General features: G+C 43.6%; 1 protein-coding gene across 2 annotated transcripts in view; it reads right to left on the reverse strand.

Annotated features, from left to right (window-relative positions):
* abca2 (ATP-binding cassette, sub-family A (ABC1), member 2) overlaps window positions 1-13103 on the reverse strand; it is a 90951-nt gene that overhangs the window by 24380 nt on the left and 53468 nt on the right. For both annotated transcript variants that reach the window (XM_023958878.2, XM_023958876.2), the window contains exons 9-20: window positions 11668-12026; window positions 10835-10994; window positions 9452-9580; window positions 9204-9371; window positions 7331-7427; window positions 7028-7201; window positions 5346-5448; window positions 3350-3464; window positions 2133-2323; window positions 1610-1760; window positions 1307-1511; window positions 1069-1233 (exon numbers count right to left, since the gene is read on the reverse strand). In XM_023958878.2, the coding sequence (XP_023814646.1) occupies window positions 1069-1233; window positions 1307-1511; window positions 1610-1760; window positions 2133-2323; window positions 3350-3464; window positions 5346-5448; window positions 7028-7201; window positions 7331-7427; window positions 9204-9371; window positions 9452-9580; window positions 10835-10994; window positions 11668-12026 (2017 nt within the window). The remainder of the gene's footprint in view (window positions 1-1068; window positions 1234-1306; window positions 1512-1609; window positions 1761-2132; window positions 2324-3349; window positions 3465-5345; window positions 5449-7027; window positions 7202-7330; window positions 7428-9203; window positions 9372-9451; window positions 9581-10834; window positions 10995-11667; window positions 12027-13103) is intronic.

Consider the following 13103-nt stretch of genomic DNA (forward strand, 5'->3'; position numbering starts at 1 on the left):
AAAAACAACAGTGGTGAACTTTAGGAAACTAACATGTGAATGGATTTGACATTCATTCTAGTTTACTTGTTGGTTTGGACACAGATTTCATTTAACTTGATGATCTGGAAGAAATCCAAGAATCTGGAAAACTGTTCAGTAGCAGGAATTTCTGTCCGAGTCTCACTGCTGGAATTCAATTCAATTCAATTTTATTTGTATAGCCCAAATTCACAACAACAGTCGTCTCAATGGGCTTCGTACCGGTAAAGGATGATAAATGCATAGAATTCAATAGGATAATACTAAAGTTTAACTAAACAGACTAAACTAAACTAGACATCTCCCCCTTCGCGGTCAGGAAAAATTCCTTAAAAAAAACGGATTCCGTAAAAAACGAAGAAAGCTCAGGGGTGACCACATGAAGGAGGGCTCCTCCCCCAGGACGGACAGGCCATGTATCATAAAGATGACCTAGATCCATTTTAGGTCAGAGAATCAGATCCAATCCAATCCTTAACCACAAATTATGATATGAATCGAATCGTTAAAACAAATCATTACGCGCCTATAATTATATTTATTTTCGCTTGACAAAAGAACAGGTTAAAAACAGCCTTTGGATCAGAGTGGGTCTTTAACGGGTTTAACTTGAGCGGTTGACTTAGGGATTGTTTATAGCAGCAGCAGAAACAACAGTAAAACCACGATAAATGATGAACTAACTCAAACCGGTCAATTTAAGACCCGCAGAGACGTATAGAAATAACACTGCACATTAGTCAGAATACGTATTTTGTTGGTAATGACTGTGTTTTGATTATGCTAGTTCATTTATTCAGACTGATTGTCATGACTTGATAATGACTCAATAAGCTACTAGTGTTAGGATCATTGACACTGTACTGATTGGCTCGTAAATATGTAACCAGTGAAAATGAAAGGTTTTTGTCCAAACAGCAGCTTTAAAGACGCTGGATAGCAAAGGCAGGTGGTGACACTTCTTCTTCATCCTCATCGGGATCATCTGTCTTTGTGCGGTCCCAGCTAAGCAGTCCACCAAGCTTCAATCAGTCTGTGCATCCGTACCTGACCTGCGCTGGTCCATGGCACACGCCTGATCCTCCTCCATCACACTAAGCCTGGTAGCTCCACCCCCACACCATGGCCACTCCCACGTCTCCACACGTCCACTACCTGACCAGTAGGACCTCTGAAGGGGGAAGTACCATGGACGAGGGAGCCCGTACATGCCTGCAGCAGAGAAACGAGACTCTACAGAAGATGTCCTTGAAGCAGAGAAGAGTTTGGAGCTGAGATGTCTCACCTGGATGAACGGCCTCGATGTACCAGGTAAGCACACCGTACACTGCAGCGTCGATGATCAGCATCATCATTGACAGTCCAAGATTGAAGTCATCACCTTCCACTGGGGATTGACTGATGGTCCGCCACTGGATACCAACACCAGCCACCTCGTACAGCGCGAAATACTTGGAACCGAGACCAAAGGCAGTGGTGGACATCAGTGACTGGAGAGAGAGATGGGGGGGGCTGAACAAACTCACCCTCCAAACCACAGCACAGCAGACCTCACAGCAGTTTCAGAGTCAAAAGAGGCAATGCTTACAGCGATGCACTTCTCGAATGCAGTGATCTTATCGTGGGCTACCTCTTCTCTAATGGCCACGTACATGTAGGGCACATAACTGAGGAAGTAGATGATTCCTCCACAGGCGGAAGCCAGCTTCGCTTTGGAGTAGATCACCGACACCAAGAAGCTGAGGAAGAAGGAAAAACCGTGAAATGTGAAGACACACCTTATAGTCATACCTTCAGGAGAGACACGGATCTTTAGAGGAGCACAAGTTCATCCAAAAAAATATATATATATAGCTACAATTTAAAAAAATGCTTTATTATCCAACAGAAAAAGGAAGAAGCTCTGAAGCCTGCAAGGGCCACAGGGCAGGACAAAAGCAGTTATCCAGATAGTGAGGTTGGCTCCATTTGATTGGGTCTTTACCTCCTACCGTACAAAGTGACCTTTTTGGGTTCTAGAGTCTCTGCAAACCGGGAAAATCTTTTTGTTTCTCTGTCTCCAGACGCTGATACAAACATGGAACAAGGATGCTTCTGTATGGAGCTCTCACCAGAACATGATGGTGGCCACGGCATAGATGGTCAGAAAGAGCCATATGATCAAAGGGTCGCTGTGGAGCAACACCCGGCCGTACTTCAGGATGGCTGTCAGAGCAGTGACAGAGATGGACAGCTGGACGAAGCCGGTGATGAACCAGGCCACCCAGTGGACTGCATTATTCAGACCCATCATCTTCATCACCTGGGAAGAAGCATGGAGGTCAGTCCCACGTGACTCCTAACGGGTTTCTGCTTAAAGCAGCGCCTTTTTCTTCAGTCGTTTATAGTTCAGAAGAAAACAAAATCTAACAAATACCACAGGATTTTCATTACATGTCTGTAAATTTAGGTAATTTTACAACAAAAAGGATTATTTGTCCAATAGTTCTAACCAAATTTGGTTAAAGTGATGAGGTCTTGCAAACCCAACTGTAACAGCTGCTATAATTATGGTATCACTTCCACTTCTGTTATCCGGCGGCAGCATCGCATCTATGTAGATGACATGCAGCTGTAGACCCAGCAGTCATACATATTACTCTACAACAGCCCAAAGAAATGAAACTTCAGGCCATGTGCAGTTCTGCTCTGACCATCAGCTTTTCACAATAAAACACACTGAAAAGAAGCATTGAATACATGGAGCTGTTTCCACTCTGAACTACATGCTGTGATCTTTACAGCAGCCCGTTCTTCATTGTGGGTTCAAGGATTTCATAGTTCTTGATAATCAGGTGTGTTCCTGAAAAAGCAGATACGTGTCTTCAATTTTAAAATCAAGTTTAACCTTTATTGTCGCCTTTAGTTTGTTCTCATAGGAAATTCAACAAAAACTCCTCCATGAGGCAATCGTTGATCAGTTATTTAGACGGCTGCTATACAGTCACTGTAAGGTAATCTAGCCTTATTGGAATGATCTGGACTGAATCGAGTTAGAACAGTCAATGAAGCTCAATGTTTTTGGAGACCACCTCAGTTTCAAACTGAGGAACACCAAACATCCCAAAAGGAGGCCAAAACAATCAGAATGTTAGAAGAACAGTGTTAGCTCACCTACTATTGAACAAAAGTCAAAAGCAACCAAAAACGATCCAGTAAAATCCAGAAAATGCTGCTTTAGTCCCCAAAGGAAGCTGGTTAACAGAAGGACAGCAGGCCCAAAGGCTAGAAACAGCAGCAGGGAGGCAGAGCTGGAAAAGGTGAGGCGATAACCACTGCATGCTCCTACCTCTTTGAGCCGATGCTCCTTCTCAGCCACGATGTGCTGAATCATCATGGCGACCGAGTAGACCCAGGAAATCACCATGCACAGAGGCATCATGTGCTCAATCACAAACAGAAAACTGCAGAGACAACCACAACAAGTGTCAGGCAGAGAGCAAACATCGTCCCAATGCAGATGCATGGAGTCCTCAGGCTGTTCCTGCTTCTTCAGTCCCACACAAAGACCTTGGAACATGAAAGGGTTGTTCCCCCCCATTTTACAGTTAACACAAATGTGGGTGGTTCCCAACAAGAACAGCTTTCAGGTTATTTCACTGCTTCAAATGGTTTGAAAATGCAGAGAATCCACTTCAAAATTGAGATTTTAGTCCAAAAGTCAACACCATCATGATGTGCTGACATGGATTTCTCTTAGTTTTACTGCCATTGTTTTACTTACATTTCTTTCATACTGTTTTAACTAGGGGTAACTGAAAAATAGACCAGGCCAACTTTAGGTATTTTAATGTATATCGGTGTATTATTCCTGTGAGCCAATATGAAATCAATTTATTTAGGTTTTTTTGTTTGTTGTCAGGGCTCAGATGCCACTTAGTGTCTCTATTATAGTTCCACCCACGGCGCTTTCTGATTGGTGACACGGGCCATACAGGTAAGTGGAAGTGGAAACAGAATGAGCGGCACAAAGTTTTCCGCTTTAGCTATGGAGAGCAGTGTAATGTCACATGCTGGAGGAACGTGAACGCAGATTTAGATAAGAAATAACGCAGTCTTCCACATCATCACTGTGAGCAGAAAACCAAATCCTGTTGTAGTGAAACCATGATGCAGACAGATATGAGAAGAGTCCAGAAGGGAGGAAACGCCTCCATTCAGCCCTGGTTCATGTTCAGCATCAGGACAAGGAAAAGAATTCACCTCCGTGAGGAGGACACGGAGGACACTGGGTCTCCTCAGAAGAAGAATCGTGACCCTCAAATAATGGATTTATCCTATAGTTGCACCACGGCGCATAGATTTCTATGCTAAACGGAAGCCTTATGGCATCACCATCAATGGCTGCATTGATTGGTTTAGTCGACACGTAAACCATATTTTCTAAAAAGCGTGGGTTTTTCCACATAAAACTATGACTGTTTTCTCATGATTTCAAGAATTTAGTCTTATAATATTATTTATTGTTTCATTTTTACGGTTTCCCCAATACTCCGTCGTATTGTCCGTTTTGAGTAGAAAAAGGCAGAAAAATGTTTAAGACTTCAGAAATAATCATCCAAGCCTCTGTAAAAAAAGATGCCACTGATTTGGTCATGTGATGATGTTGCTCCATGTTGCAGCCTGATGACTTATTATTATTATTATTATTATTGCAGACGGATGGATCTGTACCGAACCTGAGGACTCTGGACCTTTGGTTTGAACTTAAGACTGACGTAAATCCCTTGTGTTGTTTAGGAAGTCTTTACTTAAGAACATTTCAGGGAGGTATTCAGGTTTTAGTTCAAATGCACAAGAAACGCTTTTTTCAAGTGAAAAAGTACCGACATACAATAGGTGCATGGACTAAAAACATGGAGCCATCAAAGGTTCCAGGACAGGATGCTTTCTGCATGAGTTTATCCTCATGTTCCCTTTTCTCATTCAGGAGCAAACCCGTGGAAGCCGCTGCAAGGAGATGATAATGGCTTGGGAAGATCAGATCTATTGACATGATCACAAAATCGATAGACACATAACCAGGTTTAGACTTAAAAGAACCTGAACTGGCTTCACTTCTGTTGGCAACAGGGAGCATAGAACCCAGATGACCTCACATCTCCACTTTGACATTTTGTATCTTGTATTAAAAATCTTCAATGCACATAAAATGCAGAAAGTCGGTCTAATAATGAATCGAAATGCCTTAAATCTATCGGATTCACTTGTTGTTGTTTATAAAACTCTATTAAACAAAAGAAAAAATGGAAGCTGTGCAGCCTTAAAACAATAATCGCACTTACTCATCTCTGGTGTAACACGGGTATGGGAACATCTGGACGTAGTTACCCGGCTCCACCACATCGTGACCAACAAACGTGTTGATGATCGCTCTCTCCATCATATCTGCAGAGGAATGTCACAGGAGGACAGAAAGTCTTCAACAATCCACCTCAGCATTCTTGAAAATGACTCTAATGTTTTCCATAACAATTATCTGAAGTCCTACCTGTTAATGTTCTATAATGACTTTTTTATTTTAGGAAAAACGAATGACCCTAATTACTGGAGCACAGATTATTCCTTCTTTCTTAAAGCTTTGACTCATTTAAGTCTGCAGGCTGTTAAGGTTCAGTTTTCCTCATTTCCTTTAAGACCGTGTCACACAGCCGCTACGCACATTTTGCGCATATTGCACGGATGTAAAGTGGTCATACATACAAAAATATTTGTAGAAAAAGTGAGAAAAGTTTTGCTTCTTTATGTGAAATTTGCACAGATTTATCGTTAATGAACCACATTAAAACCACAGAAGACGTACAAATAAACCATGCAAAGAAACTCGTAAATCATTGAATCGCTTCACTTTGACATTCAGAGCACTCAGCAGAATTCACATTGCATCAGCACCATGGTCAGCTCCCACCGCAGGCCCTTTGTTTTCAGTAAACAGGTGGATTTCCCTGCTCCGCACCACTTCTACGAGGCACAGTCCCACAAAGTCTACACAAAGGCATACAATGCCATTTATGACAGACCTTTATCAAATTTATATCAGTTACCTTCAGAACTAATAAGCAAATCCATCATTATTTGTCCTGGTTCGAATCCCAAATGGGTTCTTTCTGTGTGGCGTCTGCATCTTTTCCTTGTTCAAACTCTGGCTTCCTCCCACGTTTAAAAACATGTTTCATGCGTTGATTGTTGACTCTAAATTGTCTCTCAGTGGGAATGTAATTGTGAGGAATTGCGTGGCTGTGTGGTTGACTGTCCAGGAAGTACCCCGCCTTACCTAATGGTATCTGGGATAGGCTCCAGCAACCTCTAAAGGGATTACGCAGGTTTAGGGAATGGATTGTTGGGTGGATGAATGGTCATGTATTTGGAAGTTTTAAGAAAAAAATGGAAAATCTCCTCCTTTTAACTTTTTTCTTACTCGTGGCTCACTTCAGCAACACAGCAGAATCTGGGTCGGGTCAGCATGTTTGTATCGGACCTGACTACACAATGTAAACCGGATGAGGCGCCTCATTCGGTCTAAGGATGTGCAAAGGGGGGATTGTTTCTGGGTGATGTTTAAATAGTTCCCAAAGTGGTTTTCATTGCCCCAAATATCATAGTATGACACTGAAGGACAGGTGGCAGCCTGACAAAGCCGTGTCTGCTGAAGCCAATCGGGTCAGAACTGTGTGGATGATGTCATCAGTGTCATGTATTATGAGATGCACTTTGACTCCAAACACTATTTTCAAAAACAAGATCTTCAGCCTGTTTTAAAGGCTTTATTGGTTATGATGAAAAGGATTGTAATTATTTAATTCTTTTATGCACTCTATTGTGTAAAGATTGTGTAAATCCTACAGGATAAAAACAACTGCAAACACACCAGTTTGTATTAGAACAGCTCATGATAGAATGTGTCGGCCATTGGTGCTTGCATGCAGAGAACACAGCATCCAGAACTCTTTGCATTTGAGCCGCTTACCTTGGATCCAGACAAAGCCGTAGAGGAAGTAGAACTTTCCGCCCGTGTTGGGACCTGGACGCCAGTAAGCTCTTCGTATTTCATTGGTCTTCTCTGTGAAGCTTGAGTTCTGTCTTATTTTGTACAGAACATGAGGGGGCAAGGTGCCGTCCTTATTGGTCTGGAAAATCACACCTGTCGGGAGAAAGAAGATTCTCATCAAACTCCGTGTTTTCCGTCCAGCCGCTGCATGTTCTGTTGACGGCATTGTGGTTTGTTCCTCGGCGGCACACGGTGGTGCTGACTGCAGGGCAGGCCACTCACTGGCGAACACGGAGACGTTGTCCTGGTACGCCTGGTTCAGCGTGTAGTTGACGATGCTGTCCTCGTCGGGAAACCCTTTGAAGACGTCCACGCTGACCTGTGGTCACAAACATCAAAGCAAACGCGGTGAAACCGCTGCAGAAAGGTCCTGCCACCACAACTAGAGCCTCTCAGAAAAAAGGAATAAAGCACCTGATATGTCTGCAGCTCACCACTCCCCCAGAGGAAGGCTCAAATGCAGAGAACAAAGTTCACACCCTCAGGTGTGGGACAACTAATGAGACTTGAACTAAAATCCTTTTACAGAGTTTAAAACATATCAGGCTGGATCATTTTGCGTTTGGAGGCAAAAATCATGAAGCGGATGATGAAATAATCAGATGTTGTCATCTACCAGCTCCCTTAACAACAAATTACTAACAAAGTTTTTTTGACACTCACACAGGCGCAGTGCATCGAAACTGATGCCGACTCTGATGTCCAACAGTCCATGGAGTGAAAGCAGCTCCGAAACAAACTGAACCCTGCCTGTTCCACCTAACTCCACCATCCCATAATACTACAGCGGAAGGACAGCCAGTCAGACCCTCCAGCTCAGCACAAGATGCAGCCGTGTAACTGAGACCAAAGCTGCATTCATGCATCCTGGCTGCTGCTGATCACATGTTTACCTGCAGCTGCGTCCAGCAAGGCTGACTTCATTGCAGCAGCCGGGAGGGGGGTGGGGGGGCTCTGAAAATTAACGCATCTGGACCCAAGAACCCCCCTTCCTTCAGAATCGACAGTAAAGCTCTGCACTTTACTGAGATGGACACAGAATAAAGAGGAACATTTGTAGGCTGACATCAATTTTGATTCCATATTTTGCTCATTGCTTCAGCTTTAGAGCCCTTTCTCGTTCCTTTGGCGACCCTATTTCTCCTCTTTCTGAAGGTTTGTGGTCTGAACACCCTGTGCTCTGTGGACGGATCAGCAGTCTAACCCATGCAAAGACAGATGGAAACCAGAAACTCCACGTAGAAAACAGCAAGACGGGATTCAAACCAGGAACCTCATTCAGAGGTACGTGTTGATTTGACACAGAGCACTTTGAGGAAAAATGCAAAAGCAAAGGTTTGCTTTGAAACAATAAAGTTGTGAGGAAACTGGATTTTCTAGAAAGGACTGTATTAATAAAAATATTAGGTTGGTTCGTTTCCCTTCAGTTTCCAGCACACAGAAAGGAATGAATGAGACTCAGAGACAGTTACTTAGCTTCAGTGAAGATTTACTCCGCACAAAACAGCACAGATTTGTACGCAGGGTTACAGACAGAGGAACAGGATCACAAGGTCTGAACAAAGACACTCAGAAAAGGGCTTGGTATATATACCTGGCATTTACATATTCAGAAGATGGTCTGAGGATCTATGGTGTGAAAAACCATTGAAGGTCATAAAGCTTCAAGTGTCAGATCTCTCTGATGTTCCCACAGACATTTGCCAGAGCACAAACACCAGAACACACAAAAAGTAAAAGGGAGGATGAGGAGAAACTGTGAGGACAATAGCTTGGTTGTGCTGTCTTAGGATGCAATATAATTTTGAGATGATAATACATGCTCAGTGAATTAAGTTTAAACCATTAGTGTAATAAAAGGTATAGGTAAATGTAATAATAGTAAAAAGGGAGTTTCTAACTATTCTATTTCTAATTATTCCTAACAAAAGTTTTGCTCCAAAAGGCATCAAGTCATCACTAAGATTCAGGCAGACGTTGAGATCAAAAACTGAACCCGAGTGCAAAGATTTACCCCAAGCAGGTCATGGCGCTCAGCTATCTCTGAGTCTGAGGATAAACAGGGCTGAGGAGACAGCAGTGCACACCAGCTGACCTTTGACATGAAGTGGGACCAGCCGCAGGCAGCATTATCGATGGTGTCCAGCTGCTCCAGTAGGGTGGAGCTGTTAGGAATGGTGTAGTTCCCCTCCAGCAGGCCCTGCATCAGCTCGCTGTCGGTGCCGTTGAGCAGCTGAGGATGCTGCTGAAGCTCTGAGGACAGCTGAGCACAGAGAGCGTCAAGCCAGCTGGAGCCCACAGACAGCAGCATCACAGACACGGTATCGAACCCCCGGAGTTTACCTGCTGCAGCCACTTCAGGTGGCCCTCCAGTCGACCCTCCTCCAGAAAAGTCCGCAGCTGAGCGGAGACGTTGAGCCACACTCGAGCGTAATGCGTCACGTTTCCAATGAACGCAAACGTCTCGTTTGCCTACCAGAAAACAACTGCAAACTGAAACACTGCAAATATGTTGCTTTCTTCTTACTGCAAAGGTTGAATAAAGTCTTTCATGAACAGATCATTTCTACCTAAACACGTCATCTGACTTCTCTTCATACTAATAAATTAATTCAGTTCTAAAACAGACAAAAACAGCTGAAATGAAGGTACAAAACCATTTTTTCTGAACTATAGATTAATCAGACCTTCTCCCCTTTTTTAAATACATTATTTTAATTGCAAACAGAAATGGACTTGTTAACAACCTTTCTCTAAGAATGTATTTTTATGTATCTGTTCACAATGAATGGAACAAGTAACCTGAAGGTCTGAGTTACAGGTCTGATGGTGGTTTGGGAGCTGGAGACCCCGAAGTAAAGGACCGCCCACTTTTTCAGCTTTTAAGTGTGTTATAATGTTCAGTCCTATGTTGATCCATTCACACATTTTTGCTCTCTAAGCACCAGCCCCTTCCAAACCTTGAAAACGAGGGGGTCCTCACATTGTGACATCACAGAGTGAGGACCCGCCCCTTCCAGGAAGGGTCTGCACTGCCTGCTCCGCCCCCAGGCTAACACACACGCCCTCTCTCCATGGAGCTGTCGGCGATCGGCTGAACGCTTCTTTTTTCTATAAACAATCTGCACCTCCGTCTTGGCTAAAGCTCCGATGTTGTTCTTTTATGGGAGAAACGCAGACAGGCAGCCGAGGGCGAAACTAGGATGATGTCATGAAGAGAGAGAAAGGCGGAGCCTCAGAGATCGAGTTGTCTTACGTCTGGGTAGGAAAATGAGCTGCAAAAATAACTAATATTTCCTTAAAAATGATTCTTTTGTGTGCCAAAGGTCATTTTTCATCATTTATATGGATAAGGTTTCCTCTGAAAGGCGTAGAATAGCATGATATAGAACTTTTAATGCATGTTACAGCACATAAAAACAAGCCTGCAGTGTGTTTTGTGAAGCTGGATGGGAATGTGGGATTGTGTTTCCATGGTGATGAAGGGACATCCACACGGCTGTTGTCTGTGTTTTCACTGTTTCGTGTTCAAAACCACAGAAATGCTCCCCATGATATAGAATGACCTCTGAAAAGTTGAGTTTATGGACTAAAGAGTCCGTTTCTGTCTCTGCATCCTCACAGTGGGATGCAGCCCCCCCCCCTCCCCCCCTGCATTAGCTTCAACAGTTTGGTCTGCAAGGTTCTCATCTAAAGAAGAAAAAGCTGGTTTCACCATCTTCAGACCTTCTGAATGACTTTGTCCACCTGGGAGCCGATGGGGGAGTAGAGGATCTTGGGATTTGCAGTCATCAAATGAACCAGGAGGCCCAGATTCCTCTGCTCTTTGCTGGTGAATCCCAGGGAGCTCATGTTGCCCTGTTTCAGCGCTTCAGGCTCAATGATCCTGAAACCGGACCATGACATTAGCCGTGCACCACAGACGTATTCAATCTGCATTACGCAAGAGCTGAAGACATTCTGTTCTTTGTTTTGCATTGAATTCTCAACTTGGCCCAACATCCTCATTCTGAGACACTTCAACCTAAACAAGGCAGTAGGTTGATGATGTATTTATACATGTTCGCCCACAGGCTAAAACCCACTAATAGGTGAATTCCCAGACTAAAATCACAGATTTTTCACACTAAATATACCAAATAAATATAACAAAACAGTAATTATAATAAAATAGGATAAAATAAAAGAGTTTTGGACATGCAAATGTTTAAATGAGCCGATTCACTAAAGCCAATCCGCAAGCAAACGTATCAACGTTTATTTACAGACTTCTAAGAACCAGAAGCCCCTCCTAAAATTCAATTAAACGTAACTTTTTTTCTGTTATCATGCGATCAGTATTCGTAATTATCAGTACAATAGTTTTAACATGCGTCGTTTACATGAGAGGAGACAGCACTGATATTTCCCACAATCCCTCAGGTCGCCCTCCAAATCGTCCTGAAGCTACTGAGTCCACTAAGGTAAAGAACAAACTTTGACAGTGTGAGTTTGGACTCTGTACTTAAAAGACTCTCAGCTGCCCCTGCTGTGCTTATTATGGGCTGGATTTCAATCACCTGTTGTTCCCACACAGGATGGGCTGCAGTCCAGCCCACAACTGGACAAACGCGGAAAACTGAGAACGAGGGTTCTCCGCTTCCTCTTTTCCGTCTGCGTGTTCCCCTTGGTTCCCCTCCTCTGTGGAGGCGTCTGTGGTGTTGGGCCCCCATGTGGTGGCGTTTAGAGGCCACGTCCCGTTGGCGATGCTGGACGCTGACTTCTGACCCGCACAGGCTCCTTTGGGCAGCAGGCGAGCCAGAGCAGAGAGCAGGTCCAGATCCTTCAGAAGCCTCTCCACATCAGCCAGGTCTTTCAACATGGCGGCCAGATGCGCCGGGGAGAGGGCGGCCAAAAAGCTGGGCTGCTCCAGGTGCAACTGGGTAAAAAAGTGGAGGGGGTGGGAGTTACAGATTTGGCCAACTTCACATCAAAAATGGCCAAACTTAACCACAAGCTTCCTTTTTACAGCTAAACATGCACATGTGATGAGCTGGTAACATGCTGACCCCTGATTTAGGCTCTTTTTGGTGAAATAAATGCCAAACCAGCTTTTTGGTCCCTTTTTTCAGCAGACTGCTGGCTAGTTAAAGTTCTTAGTGACAAATCCAGCCTCCCCCATTAACACATGCTTCATGAGTTAGCACAAGCATATCAGCCCTTTTTAGGATCTGTTTAGGATAAATAAACTGCATCCACTGCTACCTGATATAAATATCCATTCAAAGTCCTTTCTGAGGCTCCAAATGTTCCTAAAAAGCAGAATTTGACCTGAAGGCCATGTTTTCTGTGAACATCACACATTACAGCACAGCAGTTTTAAAAAACTCGATACCATGGTCTACTTTTACCAAGCATTAGATCAATATTTACTAAAATGCACCCTGGTAAATGTTTTCTTAAAAACAATGGGCAGAATACAGTGGGGTGGAAGGTTTGTGCCCCCCAGGTTAAACATTTGATTATTGTGCAAAAAGAAGCCAAGAAAAAAATCTTTAAAAGGCATCTGATTACAGATGAAACATTTTTGTACTATGTCAAAAAATAGACTTTATTCTTTCAAAATAATAGAAAACAAAATATCGGCATGTGCAAAGGTTTGAGTGCCCTGCAGATTTAGTGCCTTGCACCCCCCCCCCCCCACACACACACACACATACACACACTTGGCGAGCATCCCAGCTTGTAAATCTGTTAGTTCTTGTTTGAGGATCCTCATCCATTCTTCTTTCCAAAAGTCTGTCAGACTTCTGGGATGTCCGTTCCGCTATAAGGTCTATTTTAGATTTTCAATGATGTTGAGGTCAGCTAGTTGGGAAGGCCGTGGCCAAACATTCAGTGTCTGCCTCTAAATGTGCGCCGGCGTGGATTTGGAGGCGTGTTCAGGATCATTATCCATCTGTAGAAGCCGTCCTCTTTCCAAATTCAGCTTCTTCACTGATGCCATCAAGTTAGT

Source organism: Oryzias latipes, chromosome 9, assembly GCF_053564925.1.
Source record: "Oryzias latipes strain Hd-rR chromosome 9, Olatipes_Hd-rR_3.1".
NCBI classification, from domain to species: domain Eukaryota; kingdom Metazoa; phylum Chordata; class Actinopteri; order Beloniformes; family Adrianichthyidae; genus Oryzias; species Oryzias latipes.